Source organism: Leopardus geoffroyi, chromosome A3 (assembly GCF_018350155.1).
Source record: "Leopardus geoffroyi isolate Oge1 chromosome A3, O.geoffroyi_Oge1_pat1.0, whole genome shotgun sequence".
Classification (NCBI taxonomy): Eukaryota; Metazoa; Chordata; class Mammalia; order Carnivora; family Felidae; genus Leopardus; species Leopardus geoffroyi.
Window position 1 is genome coordinate 4,775,613 of NC_059336.1, and position 14,827 is coordinate 4,790,439.

Below are 14,827 nucleotides of genomic sequence, written 5' to 3' on the forward strand. Positions count from 1 at the left end.
GAAAGCCCTCCATATATTCATCGGTGACTGGTTGATTTCATGTTTGCGACCTTTAAATTGAAGCTTTGCAAACGGCCAAGAGGCGATGTTTTCTGCGCCACTCTGGTGCGTTCGCCACGAAGGTCTCCGGTTGTGTGTCGTGTTTTGCGTGTGTCTGCTCCGAACACAGTTGGGACTTCATGACTTCCCTAGATCCTAGTTTCTCCTAGGAAAACAGGACAAACTAAAACACGTTCAGCGGGAATATGCCCTCTGAGGACTCGGGACAGAATTTAACATCAAGGGCCATCTCTTCTCGGTACCTTCAGAGAGTACAGGGCGGAAAGGCTGGTTTTCTTTTGAACAGAAAACATTTCCTCCAGAAACAGAGCTTGGTGGAGACAATGCCAACATAACCTTCAGGGCCCGTCCGCTGTTTTGCTCTGAGACATAAGCTCGATTTTCCGGCCAGGCAGGTAACACCGACCCCTTCCGTTCTTTTCTTCCCTCTGCTTCACGAAGTCTCCAAATCAGCACTCTCAGACAGGGTTTGCTCACGCTGGTGATGTTTGCATTAACCGCAGGACTGAATCCAGGGGCCCCCGTGTCCCCCGATGAGGCCGCTCGTGGGAGCAGGAGGAGGTTGGAGGTGCTGACTCGGACGTGCACCCTGGCTCAGGATTCCTGATAGGGTCACGCTGGCAACGTGGCCCAATTTCAACGCCCGCCCACCCACGCCCCGCAAGAAACGAGATGTGCCCAAGTTAATACGGAACTCCCCACGAGCTTCCTCTTCAAGACTCCCCTTGGTATGGCCTGAGAGCCCTCCAGCAGCCACATGTGTCCATGTGGGGCCATGTCAGCCCCAGTTGGCAGGGTGGTTGTTTTCATTCCTCCTATTTAGTGGGTTAAAACCCATAAATCAGCTATAGGACACACTGGGAATATAGCAAGGACGCAGTGGGGCATCAGCGTTTTCATCCACCCATCCACCCAGCCACCCATCCATCCATCCAGCCAGCCAGCAAATTCATCCCACCGAGTCTTGAAAACAGCCCCTTTCTCCTCGCCTGTGATGCAAGACGGCCAATAGTGAAACCAGCCAGCCAGCCACAGTCTGACCACCTGGGTTTTGTCACATTTGGGCAGCACGTGCCCCTGTGCAAGCCAAGCCCAGCTCACCCAGCCTGCCTCTCTGCCCATAAGAGGAGGCTGATGCTGACGCCCGCCTCCGAGGGCCGTCACGAAAGTCAGCAGCGAATAAAACCCGCGGGGGGTGACACTCGGTGCACAGAAACTGTGGCTGCCATGACTGTGGTCACCAGGGCGTCACCTCTGCTTTCTCAGCGGATCTCGGGGGATCCCAAGGGTCTCCAAATGAGACCCCGGGGCCTCCAGGAAGTGAGGAATCTGCTCCGCCTCATTTTCCTGAGACGCTGCGGGGGCGCAGAGAGTTTGGGGGTCACGCGCCCCATCGGACGGCTGCGAAGGGGCTGGGGTGGGACCCTTAGGCCTCCCCGGGCCTGCCCTGGGGGGGTGCCAGGAAGGTGTGGTGTGCAGAGGAGAAGGGGGCGGGATGTACCTTTCGTCTGCTTTTCCACTCCACCATCGAGCCTTCCTGGGGCCCCTGGGCCGTCAGGGCCCGGGTCCCCCGCTGGCCCCCCATCGCGTGGGCCCCAGGCTCGGTGGGAGGAAGTGCCGTTGGAAAGCCCTGCCGCGGGAGCTGGCCAGCGGGTCGAGGCCGGCCGCCCCCGGACACGGCCCGTTGCCGTAATAGTTGGACGCTGCTCGCCGCCCAGCTTCCCACACATCCCGCCATCTGCGTTGTGTCAAGCCCGGCCCTCTGAGTGGAGATGACGGTTTCTGGAGGAACCGCTGCCCTTCGGCAGCTGAAGGCCCCGGGGCGCTCGCCTCAGGACAGCAAGCAGGAGGGATTTTGAACAGCCCCGTGGCCAAGCCTGGCTTGTCTCCATAAGATGAGCACACGTGGGGGTCCCTCGGGAGGATGTGAGGCCCCCGCGGCTCACGGCCGTCCTGCCCGGGCCTCCGATTCTTCCCCGGCCCCGCCGTCAGCCGGACGCATCAGCCCGGGTACCCACCACAGGCCTGCGCACGCCCGCTATGTGCCAGGTGCCGGCGGGGGGCCCGTGACGCCCAGACGGACAACACACAGGCCCCACCAAGGGGGGCCCGTTATGCGAGTGGTCTCGACAGGCAGGTGGCCGTTCTGGCCTGCTCCGTGGGGCAGAGGTCAAGGAGAACCTGGGCTCCTCGGTGGACCGGGCAGCGCCCGGCGAGTCTTTGGAAGATCTGGGCTCCTGGGAGTCTGGTGTGGCGCAGCAACTCCCAGAGACTTTCCAGCGCTGGGACCTGGGGTAATCCCCCTCCGGGAGGCTAGTACTCCATGGCGGTCACGTCTGAGATGCAGGAGACGATGGGTCCAGAGGCCGATTCTAGGCACCTTGATTTGGGTGCGGCTGAGGGGGAGCTGGGCACCCTGGGGAGAGGCCAAAGCCAGACTGTGCCTGGCTCTCTGCTGTGGCCCAGGATGGGTTGGGGAGGCAGGCAGGGCGGGCAGAGTCTCTGCAGGGAGTCAGGACCACTAACCCACGTCCGTCTGCTTTGCAGCCCACACGGCAGAGGCGACTGGGACGGGAGGGGACAGCCATCTACACTGGGAGCCTCGCTGCCAACGGCCCCTGCCCAACAGAGCACCCGTCACGGCACTGCTGCCCCCACGCCTCGATGGGCCCTGGGTCTCCACTGGGTAAGACCCTGAGATTTCACCCTGATCGCAGGCCCCTGGCAGGGAGACCTCACCCTCCCTGAGCCTCAGCGTCCACGCGGCACGACTCGTCCAGTGGTCCGAGAGGCTCACCCGCTGTCAAACACATGGCTTTGCCCGCCCCCCTCCACAGAGCAAACCTCGTAGGCAGGGCCGTGCTGGGCATCACGTCCCAGCGTGAATGAAATCCATATGAGCGCCTGGTAGGCAGTCCTCACCGAGTGCCACCTACGCGCGAGGTCTGGGGGAGCCACGGCGGGAACAAGCCTGAACATGGCTAACACAGAAATCAGTGACGTAAACTTGAGACGGCACTAAGCTCTGTAACGAAGGAGACGAGACCAAGGATGTGATAGCCAGTGATCTGGGAGGGCTCTCTTGAGAGTGGTCAGGGAAGGCTTCTCAGAGGTGGTAAGATTCAGCTGAGAGTCTGAGCTGAGGCAGGAAGCAGCAGGCGAGAGAGGGCCCAGGCGTCCCGCGGGTCTGTTGAATTCTCTACCTTGACCGTCTCGCCTGACGTTTCAGAGGCCCTGTCTGCTGCTCTGGGGCAACCGGCTTTGTGCTCCGCCCTCATCAGTGGGGCGTGAACTCTGCAGTCCTCCCTCCTGGGTGAGGGAGAAGGCAGCGGCCTCCTCCCCACCTAGTACATCCCTGTCTCCCCCGCCATCCCTTTTTGGGCCAGTCCTGCTCCGGGCTCAGGGACTGGGCTCTCCACGTCCCCCACGCACCTCGTGGGGTCAGGGAGAAACCCGACGGCCAAACATCTGTTAGCACTCTGGGTGGAGGGAGGGGACATGAGCTCTGTAAAGCCACTTTGGATGCACTCCCAGGCTCTGCCCCCGCCTCGACTCCAAAACCCAGGTGAGGTCCGGGCGCCACTGGCCCGGGTCACCCTGAGATAGAACTGGGGTGTGGGGAACATCAGAACTGGTTGCAGGCTGCTTCTGCCCTGAGACAACGGCATTCCAGGACAGTTCTTCTAGAAACTTCTAGAACTTTCTTCCTAGAAAGTTCCTCTTCGTGCCCTCTAGACAGGCTTTGCTGCTTCCTGGGGGCAGTGCCGGGAACAATCCAGAGTCCGGGAACCACTGAGGTATCCGCTGTGGCCTGCTGCACCCCATTAGGCAAATCTCCCACCTCTGGCCCCGTCTGGGATGCAGGTGAGGACAGGGCTGTGGCCCACCCTCAGGCGGATGAGTCACCCCTCTCTGTTTTTAACTAGCTCCTGTACTGGCATCTCCTTACATTTTTCTGTAAACCAGCTTGCTTTTGTTTACCTAAATATATTCATTTCTTTTTACAGCTTTATTGAGGTATAATTGGTATACAGTAAACTGCACACATTTACCACGCACTATAATTATTTTTAACGGAAGCGTAATCTCACTGTGGATAGGGAGAGCACAGCCACCTGCCATAAATAGGAGGCAACTGTAAAAAGAAAGTCAATGAAAACAAGACAACATAATTAAATTCTCACTGGATTCGTCGCCTGCCTCAGAGTCTGTTCTCTCTGGGAGAAAAGGGAGGTTGGCGTTAAAGACACGTTAGCTCCAACAGGGACTTTCTCCTTCACGTAATCAGAAAGACCGAAAGAAAGGAAAAGGGAACTGTTTGCGTGCTGGGTAAGAACATGTTTCCTTTGCGCCATCAGCGTTGGTCTGAAAACCCTTGCGAAAATAAGAGTAGAGATGGCGTGAGCCATGCCAAGGGGGTACCTGCCTGCTCTTTTGTTCCCCCTGGAACTCATCCAACATCCGCCCCATCTGAACCCTCCACAGCAAAGTCTGAACCAACACGGATTACACTCGGTCAGGGGACTCAACCTAGCGAAGGGGAGACCGAATGTAAGTGCCCATCGGTCACGATTCACTGAGTGAGGCCCCAGGGAGGGGCCGTGGGGTGCCAGGCTCTGGGCCAGGTGCCGGGGACCCAGTGGGGGAAGGACGGACAGGCCACCGCCTCCTGCAGCTCACAGCGCAGGGCTCCCCAAACGGTGCAAGGGAACCTCTGTTTCCCAAGCACCCCCCAGGCACTGTCACCGTGCCTCCGGCTTCCCGGAGGCCCTGACGGTGAGTCTGATGCCTCCACGTCACAGAGGAAGCAGCGGGGCATTACCCACAGCCACCGAGGGACGGGAATGAGATTGGAGCCCGGGTCCTCTGGCCGCAAGGCCCGCACACTTCTCGGGCCAGTAGGGATCCACAGGACCCACCGGGACCCGTGCCACAAGGGAGGGTGTCCGCTGAAGGAGGCCACAGGGCATGACGTGGCGGGCCGCTGGGCTCAAGGGTGGGGCTGAGAGCATGCAGGCAAACTAAGGCTGCAGGAGCCCAGCCCAGAGGGAGGCGCTCAGCTCGACGCGCTGGTTCTCACGGCTCTGTCCGACCCCCGTCTCTGTCCGACAGCTGCGAGGTGCGCCCGGGACCCGAGTTCCTCACCCGTTCCTACACCTTCTACCCCAACCGTCTCTTCCGAGGCTATCAGTTCTACTACAGGGACCCCTTCTGCCGGGAGCCCGCCCACTCCTTGCTCATCAAGGGCAAGGTCCGCCTGCGCCGGGCCTCCTGGGTCACCCGGGGTGCCACCGAGGCTGACTACCAGCTGCACAAGGTAGGCATCGTCTTTCACAGCCGCCGTGCGCTGCTCGACGTCACCAGGAGCCTCAACCAGACCTGGGCGGGCCAGGACTGTGCCCAGCGGCTGCCCCCGGCCCGGGCCTGGCTGCCCGGGGCACTGTACGAGCTGCTGAGCGCCCGGGCCAAGCGGGACTGCACGGAGGCGCTGGGCTTCACCATGCACGAGCTCAGCCTGGTCCGCACGCAGCGCCGCGTGCAGCTGCGGCCCCGGGCCGGGCCCCGGCTGGTGGACGAGCTGTACCTGGGGGACGTCCACACCGACCCAGTGGAAAGGAGGCACTACCGGCCCACGGGCTACCAGCGCCCGCTTCAGAGCGCCCTGGTGAGTCTGGGGCCCCGGGAGGGCGGGCACTGAGCCCCAACCCAGCAGGGCCTCTGTGGTCCGGTCCCTGCCTGGGACCCTCTCCGCACCCCCACTCTGGCCTGCGTGCCTCAGGACATCTGCGCGTGCTGTTCCCTCTGCCTGAGACACCTTTCCTCGGGTCTTTACGGGGCTGGCTTCTTCCAAAAGAACCGCTTTTCAGCCTGTCTGTGTCGGACCCTCCTGACATCCTTCTTGCGGGCCCCAGAGGGTCCCCTTCTGCCCTGCTGACCATGTGGGCTTGGGCAGGCCTCTCTCAGTTCTCAGATCAGATGTGCCCTCCAATCCCCACTCTGCACACTTTCCAGCGCTCAGCTTGCCCTGGGCTACGTGGTTTACTTGTTACTTGCCTCCTTCTCCTCTAGAAGTAGACGTTCCGCAAGGGTGGGGTCCCACTCTCCAGCGTCGCCACACGTGGCCCAGGGTCTGGCGTACTGTCGGGGCCACTAAATGCTAGTGAAGGAACCAGGGAGAGGTCAGCCACACAGCCTGTGGAAGGCAGCGCTCTAAAGCTCCGCGTGGACCTCCCTGTTGGCCTAGAGCCAGAGATGTTCATACTCAAGTCAGGGGCAGCAGCCCTTCTGAGGCTGACTGTTCTCACGACGCCGACTTGAGACGGCATCGTCTGGGCACCTTCTGAGAATGCAGCGTCAGGTTCTGTGGGTCCGGGGTGGGGCCTGGGGTTCTGCTCCCAGATGGCCCGTGGACCGCCCCCCCCCCCCCCCCACCGCCACTCTGGGCAGGAGATGGCAGTACCAAGGGACCTGCCCTGTGAGACCCGCCTCCCCCACCCCAACTCCAGCGTGAATTTCACTTGAGGTGCTTAACGTACATTTTTAAATGAAGCGGCCACTAACAAACCGCCCCCATTTGGGGCAGATCCCGGTCGCCCTTTCTTGCCTGCTGAGCACACGGGCGGAAAGAATCTGAGTTTCATTTGCAGAATGGACTCTCGGCACGGAAGGCAGAGCCTGGCCAGCAAGGCGCGGGGAGGTTCGTGACTTCTCCGGTGGGGCTACACCCCCCCCCCAGAAAAGTGTTTGCAGAAGCGTAAAATAAAATACAAAAGAATTTAAACGGAAACCGCTTCTACTAAAATAGTTACCCGAGTCTTAAAGCACTAATTTGTAACACGGGGAATACTAAGAACGCGAATTCTTTATTCTCCCTAATTGGGTGTAAACGATGTTCCCAGGGTCTGCAACACTGTTACCAGGAGGCCGGCAACAAAGTCAGAGGTCCGGGGGTACAGGGGTTTGCTGCCTACACTCACAATTACAGAAAAGTTCGCTTTTATTAGGGTTTATTGAAAGCGCGGTCAAGGTAGGATGCCATGGTGAGAATGTCAATACAAGGTCCCCAAGGAATATCTTTCAAAAGCGAGAACGGGGGCGCCTGGGTGGCTCAGTCAATTAAGCGACCGACTCTTGATTTTGGCTCAGGCCATGATCTCACGCTTCATGAGATCGAGCCCCGTGTCAGGTTCTGCGCTGCCAGCTCGGGACCTGCTTGAGATTCTGTCTCCCCCTCTCCCTCTGCCTCTCCCCACTCCTACATACCCACTCTCTGTCTCTCGAAATAAATAAATAAGCATTTAAAAAAAAACCCAAAACTGGGAGTAGATTGGATGGATGAGTTCAGGAGTTCTGCCACCCAGTGCTCTTTGGGCGCTTAGGCAATGCTCGCATCATTCAGCACGTATCGAGCGCCTACTGTGTACTCGACACTCACGGAACTAAACCAGATGGGCAATTTCTCATCTCTGGGAGCAGCTGCTTGCCAAAGTACCCCAAAGGAGGGCACGAGGGATGAGCCCAGCTGCCCTCCTCTCCTCTCCCGCCACCTCCTCCCAAGCCAGGATCCGGACAGCAGAGAAGCGTGAGAAGTTCTCATAATCAGAAAATCAGCCCGAGTTCTTTTCGTGATCTCAAAATTATTCCCTTTTTGGCAGCCAATGTTCTAGGCTGGTCTGACGTTAATCCTACTTAGAGAGGAGAAGGCTCTGGCAGTGGGGTGATTACTGGTGCCCACTACCTCATTAGGAGGGCAAACGGCTCTGAATACAGAGAGGACGGACCCCCGGGGCACAGAAGATGACAATTTTCAGGTCTCCCCAGGCAGGCAGGACTCTGGGGCCGCAGACTCCTGCCGTCCTGCTGCCTGACCAGCCAGCGTGGCCAATACAACCTGAACGGTGACTGAGAAGCAGATCAGGAATGTGGGCACAGGCAAGCAGTGCCAGATGCACAGACATTAAATTAAATATCCGCTCACCAACTGCCCCCTCCCTGGGAAAAAAAAAAAAAAAAAAAAAAAAAGATCATTTCAGAGAAGAAAATGCTGCAGATAAACCCCCAAGGAACGAATTAGTCGTTACCTTATGCTCTCTGGGGCCCAAGCTTTGCCCATGACCCAAACCAGATGGTAAACATGAACATTTTTAGAAGTTAATTTAAAACCAATTTGATCCCCAAATTCATTGCCTGGATGTAGAATCCTAATCAATCAGCCAACACTCGACCAAAATCATCTAAGCCTGCTGTCACCTCTGGGGGTTAATTAGAAACTGTTATGTGCTGTTTGAGAGATAACTTTATGTAACAGGTTTGAACCAGTAAGAGTTTGGCTTCCGCACAAGCGTGAATTCTGCTGGCTGGGGCCTTGTGTATTAACACGTGCAACTCCAGACCTCTGCAGGATGACGCCACAAAGGTTTTTCATTTTTCTTCCCCTTCAAGCGCAGCAGAGAAGGAAATGCCTGTTCTCTCTCCTCTCTCCTCTCCCACCTGCAAGGCTCACTACCTCTCGATTTGTTATGCAGAACACCAGTTGCCCCAAACAGTATCCAAACAGATTACCAAACAGTATCCCCAGTGTCCTGTCTGCAGAAGATTCGAAGGGAGCGGGGGAAGAGGCGGGGAGAACAGCCCTGGTGTTATTTCGATGTAATGCATCCTGCCCTGTCAATCCCCATCAGTGTGACAACAGTCCGAATGTGGGTTAAAACGCCTAAATTCGACCCTTATCAGCCAGCGTTGCAATTAACCGGCCCGGCAGCTAAATACCCAGCTTGCTCACTTCTGTCCGTCACATTTCTGCAGCCATTCGCTGGCATTTCAAAGTGCCTTCCCGTCCTCTGCCCTCACGTCAACATCCCCCAAGCCAAAAATAATGCAGGTTTCCATATTATGGAAATCGAGGCAAGTGGAGGTCCATCACAGACACAAATAATAAAAGCTGCTAATGTGGCAGATCTGAAAATGAAAAAAGCAAAAAACTAAAAAACTAAAAGCAAACACAAAAACCCCTGTTCTTAATCATCCAATATTTTCTTTCTAAACGAGAACTCCCGAAGGCCGCTTGTTTGGCATAAAACTCACCCAGCAGCAATCTGTGGAAATTATGTGTGTGTGTGTGTGTTTGCAAGACAAAAAAAAAATGGAGCTGACTTCCCAGCTGGGCTCTCAAAATGCCCCCTCTTTTCCCTGGCCTGTCCTGCCCGTGCCCCTGGCCTGAGGTTCCCTCCTGGGATGTCTGCCAGTCCCCAGTGCTTTGACAAGCGGTCGCTCCCAGGACATTTACCTTGGAGAATGATGCTCTGGATCAAATTCTGGGCAACAGCTCCCTTCCAAAGCAAAACAAAACAAAATGAAAACAAATGCACAAAAAACCCCACACCAAGATGTCTGTATCTGGTTCCTTTTTGGCCTCAACTGAGCCTCTTTCCTCCAAAATGTAGCCTGAGTCCTTCCCCACACGTGGATTTGGCATCCGTTTCCTGTTGACGGGTTTTACTGCAAGCCCAGCTCGGGGACTCTGTAAAGCAGGGACAACTTTAAGGCCAAAGAGGGAGGAGAGCAGCTCCCGGCCCGGGGCAACCAGGGGCCGTGGCGGTGGCTGACAACCTGTGGGCCACAGGTCCTCCCTATGATAAATAACACGAGAGTGAACATCTTTGGGCGGCGTCTCTGTTCCACGGTCTCCTCGGTGAGACTCTGAGCAACGGGCAGGAGTATTTTCGTGGCCCTGCCTCCCTGTCGCCACACGTGCTTTCTAAGGGAGGGAGAGAACGATGCCCACCTTTCCGGGGGACGTTTTTGAAGCTAAAAGAGTGCCTCTTCTCCACCCCGAGGTGGAGAGGGTGCGGCTCCGAGGAGGGTGAAGTTTTCAGTCTGGAAGGGACGGGGAAGAGGCTCCAGACGGCACGGTCCAGCCCGTCTCCACCACGTCCAGGCTGGGCCGTGGGCTCCCGGAGCTCCAGCAGCTTCGGCCAGAACACGTGGCAGTTGCCCGAGCTGGGCCCTGCACAACGCCTGGCACTTAGGAAGCTCCTAAAAGTGAGGGGGGGGGGGGGCTGGGAGGGGGGTTAACAGTGAGCCAGGAGAAAGGCCACAGACTCGAATGGCCGAATCTCAGGACCAAGCAGGCGGGGTGTGGGACAGAAAACCTCCAAATCCCAGGGCGTAAGGCACCTCCACTCTGTTTCTGGCTCATTCACCCACGCGTTATGTGGCTGCTGTGAGCCCGGCCCTGTGCAGGGAGCTGGGAACAGAGTAGCTGCGGGGCCTCCCGGGCTCTCGGGACCTACCATCCAGCGACGGGAGGGGGAGGGGTGGAGAGAAGAGGTCTGCCATCTGGAAAAGTGTCGCTAAGGCCTCCCGGAGCTGAGACTCAGGGGGGACAAGGAGCAGGCAGCCAGGCCAACACCCGGGGGAGGGGCAGCAGGTGCGGAGGCCCAGGAGGGGGCGGAGCTGACGGAGGTCCGAAGAGGGCAAAGTGGCCATTGGCACGGGAGGCAGGGAGTGACCGGGGGAGGTGGGGGGGGGGGGGCCCGCGATGCCCCGGTGCAGGCTGCGCCCCGACGCCCCGTCCACGTCGGACACTCACCGTTCTCCTTGCCTTCTGCCAGCACCACGCTCGCCCCTGCCCCGCGTGCAGCCTCATCGCCGGCTCCAACGAGCACCACCCGCCCGTGCTGCCCCCCCAGGTGGCCCTGCCCCTGCGCCTGGGCGGCCGCTGGGTCAGCCCCGGGTGCGAGGTGCGCCCCGCTGTGCTGTTCCTCACCAGGCTCTTCACCTTCCACGGGCACAACCGCTCCTGGGAAGGGTATTACCACCATTTCTCGGACCCCGCCTGCCGTCAGCCCACCTTCACCGTCTACGCAGCCGGCCGTTACACCAGGGGCACGCCGTCCAACAAGGTCCTCGGGGGCACCGAGCTGGCGTTTCAGGTCACGCGGGCCCGGGTGACTCCCATGGACCAGGTCACCACGGCCATGCTCAACTTCTCCGAGCCGAGCAGCTGCGGGGGCCCAGGGGCCTGGTCCTTGGGGACCGAGCGCGACGTCACAGCCACCAACGGGTGCCTGCCGCTGGGCATCAGGCTCCCCCACGTGGAGTACGAGCTTTTCAAGATGGAGGTAGACCCCCTCGGGCAAAGCCTGCTCTTCATTGGACAGAGGCCCACGGACGGGTCGAGTCCCGACTCCCCGGAGAAGCGCCCCACGTCCTACCAGGCGCCCCTGGTGCTCTGTGACGGGGTGTCCGGGCCCCTGCTGCAGAAGCCCGACCTCAGGGGCGGGGGGCCATGTCCCCGAGCGGCCCCTCTCCCCGCCCTGCCCCTTGCTCTAGGGCTGGCCCTCCTCGAGTGGCTATGAAATTAACGTGTGACCTGCAGGCCGCTCCTCTGGCCCCTCGCCGCCCCGGGGGACCCCCTCGGGGCACCGACCCCTCCACCCATCGGTGAGGAAGTGCCCGTCCCCCTCTCGGCTCTGTCTCCGCCGTGGAGAGCGACGCGGCCCCGCTGCCCCCCCACCCCCCCCCGGGGCGGGGGGGGGGGGGAGCTGAGCACCCGAATCCAGGCGCACCTGCAAAGCCCAGGACAGCACGGCGGGCAATTCGACGCGAGCGCTGACCACGAACCTGGGCGCGGCCGCGTCAACCGCCCCGCGTTTCTGAGCGCTCGCTCCGGGGTTTCCCGGGCGGGCGGAGGACAGCACCCCTTCTCCCACTCCGCCCTCGGCCTTTTGGGGGACCGGGCGCGACAGTCCGCACGGGGCCGGGGCTGCTCTTGTCGTCTAAAGACTATTAATCCGAATTTAGCGAGACAAACTCAAACCGCAGCCGTGAATTAAAGATGCTGCTTCCGGCTTTCGGGTACGTCGCCGCAGCTTTCTGGAGGAGCGCTGGTCTCCTTGGGGGCGCCTCGGCTGTCTTGCGCCCTGACTGCTGGCACTTGCCTGCACTTGCCCCTGCGTCTGCCAGCCGGGGCCTCGAGCCGGCCGCACCGCGCAGCCCTCCCGGGCCAGCGCTCCCCGGGGCCCAGAAGAGCGCCTCCCGCGCCCGCACCAGGCTGGCTGCTGCGGGCAGGTCTTTGGAGGAACCCGACGTTTCCAGCCCTTGGAGAGTAATTAATACTAATGATCGCGGTGACACCGGCCTGCTCTGTAATTAGCCCCGCACAGGCGTCCTCTGTTCTCAAGGCTCCCTGTGCTTAACTGACAAGGAGGGAGAGGAACCTCCGAGTGTGTTTTGGGGACCATCCCAGGGAGAGGTCAGGGTCACCGGGCTCCGTGGCAACTTCTGGAGAAGGAGGCAGCCTGCTCCCCGCCGTGTGATGTCCTCCTCTGCCTGGGGGGGGGCTGTCATCAAGGTGGGGGGAGGACACAAGGCCCCTGCCTGTGTTCCCAGGGCCTCCTCTGTCTACTGCGAAATTAACTAGCATCCTGGTGGGCTCAAGGGTTTCCGGGACTCTGTGCCTGTGAGACGCCCCCTGCTTCCTCCCCCCGATTCCTATCTCTGGCTCTTATCACAGATCTTGAACAACAATTGTCTGTGAGGCTAATGATGCTTTCAGAGCAAGCCCCTGTCTTCCGTGAGATTGTGTGGGGTTCCATTAGCCCGCTGAAATTGCTCTGACTTATCTACCCATTCTTCTTCAACAACAACAACGGCAACAACAAAAATACAAAAGAAAAGAACCCCAACCAAGTTAATATTCTCTGTAGGTCTCGCAAAGCTAGGAGAGTTCCTGGTGTATTTACCGAAGTACAAAAAGTAATTAAGATTATTTACGGTCTCAGACTGCCTCGGGGTGGGGGGGTGCGGTTCCCCGTGGGGAGGGGGGTGGGTGGCGATAATGTGTCCATGGCTGAGCAAGTCTTGTATCCGAGGCTTGAGGCAACCATGACACCATTTATCATCAAATTTGAATCTTTTAATAAAATTAAACAGCCTGAAAAATGTTCCTGCTGGTTATTAAAGTCAACCAAGGGGATTATGGTTCTAAAGAAAGGAAGCGAAGTGAGTGTCTCCCAGAGAATGTGTGAAAGAGAAAAAAAGCAGTGGAGGTGAACTCTGGCTCTCTGTCATGCTACTTTGGTTCAGGCTACCGCCCTGCCCTGTTAAAAACTCTCCAGGAGCTTCCAGCGCACTCAGAATAAAGTCCCAGTTCCTCGGTCACTGATGTCCGCAAGGTCTGGCCGTGCATCCCCACATCCTGGCTGCACGGGCCTTCCTTCTGTCTCTCGATCACAATAAACCGTGCCCTACCCCAGGGCCTTTGCATGTGTCATTGCCGTTTCTCTTTCCCTCCCCACCCCCCACCCCCACCTCCTTCCTCAGAAGCTTGGCTTTTTCTAGTCTCCTGCTTAGGGAGGCCAACCATCAGTAACCCCGAACAGCGGCCTCTGTTCCATCATGCCGTCTCTTCCTTATAATGCGTACGGATCACCGTCAGAAATGACCTCTTGCATTCATGTTTGTTCTCTGCCTCCTCTACCACAGCTGTGAGCTCCGTGGGAATGGGGAGGGACTGAGTCGGTCTCTGCCGTCTTTTCCAGCAGCTTCGGCAGTGCCTGCCACGTGCTAGCAACCTCAGTAAATACGGCCGAGTAAACAAACGTTGACGTTCCCGCTTAATCCCCACACCAAGACCTGCGGAGAGGCCACAGACACACGCCAGGCATAGCGTCCCTCATGGGGGGGGGGGGGGGCGGGCGGGCAACAGGGTAGGTGAGGGGTGGGTGACTGCATCTTGCTCGGGGGGGGGGGGGGATGCTGAAGGCACAGACCGGAGAAGGGGCCACAGACACACGCCAGGCATAGCGTCCCTCATGGTGGGGGCGGGGGGGGCGGGCGGGCAACAGGGTAGGTGAGGGGTGGGTGACTGCATCTTGCTCGGGGGGGGGGGGGGATGCTGAAGGCACAGACCGGAGAAGGGGCCTTGCCCCGCTGCTCCCCAGAACCCGAGGGCTAAGTCTCTGTCTTGGGGTGTCCTTCCGGGGTTCCAGTCCCTCACAGGGGTGGGATTCCTTGACTGTACTCGGGGAAAGCAAGTCAGAGCTGCTCTGTGGGGCACAGCATGAGCCACTTCTAACGGGAGGCTCTCTGGACTGGACTGAGCTGCCCTCTCTCCCAGGGCTGCTTGGTTCTGGAGCGGTTGATGCTGGTAGAAAATATCATAGCCGGAGAGAAAGACCACAGGCCTTTTCTCCTGGGCAAGAGGCCGTGCTTCCCAGACTCTGGGCTGAAATAAGGAGGGGTCACCCGGGCGGCCCGAGGGGGCTGGGGAGAAGCCCACAGACGCCAGCCTTCTGGCTCCTTCCTTGGCTCCTTATGATACCCTCCACATAGAACCCAGGATAGCTTTAATCAACGGAGGGGAAAGTAAAACCTATAGTTCTCGCTCAAAACAAAACAACACAAAATTAATGTTCTCCATTCTATGTTCAGTCACGTTTAAAAGGGAAAAAAAAAAAAAAAAACCCCATGCAGTTTATAATTTCATAGCGCAAGCTCCCAGGAGAGTAAATGAGCTTTTTTTTTTTTTTTTTTTTAATAAAAAGTTTAAATTGTATACAGCTCTCAGAGGCCCATTAACTACCAGATGCTGGTTATCAGAAGAAGCTGTTTCTTTGCCTTCTCTAAGCGAATGTGTTTAATCTCCCAGCGGTGCTACCGGCCTGGGAGAGAGCAGCTCACAGTGACGCGGGCTCTGCCGCCCGCACTCGGCCGGTCCCGGGGGGCCTGGGTGACTCAGGCGAGAGGGAGGCTGCAGGGGGCA

General features: G+C 58.6%; 1 protein-coding gene across 1 annotated transcript in view; it reads left to right on the forward strand.

Annotated features, from left to right (window-relative positions):
• The window catches only part of APCDD1L (APC down-regulated 1 like), a 57,593-nt gene extending 44,476 nt beyond the window's left edge, over positions 1 to 13,117 (forward strand). The window contains exons 2-4 of the mRNA XM_045444123.1: positions 2,608 to 2,746; positions 5,173 to 5,725; positions 10,674 to 13,117. Of these exons, the coding sequence (XP_045300079.1) occupies positions 2,608 to 2,746; positions 5,173 to 5,725; positions 10,674 to 11,420 (1,439 nt within the window). The 3' untranslated portion in view covers positions 11,421 to 13,117. The remainder of the gene's footprint in view (positions 1 to 2,607; positions 2,747 to 5,172; positions 5,726 to 10,673) is intronic.
• Positions 13,118 to 14,827: the final 1,710 nt, after the last annotated feature.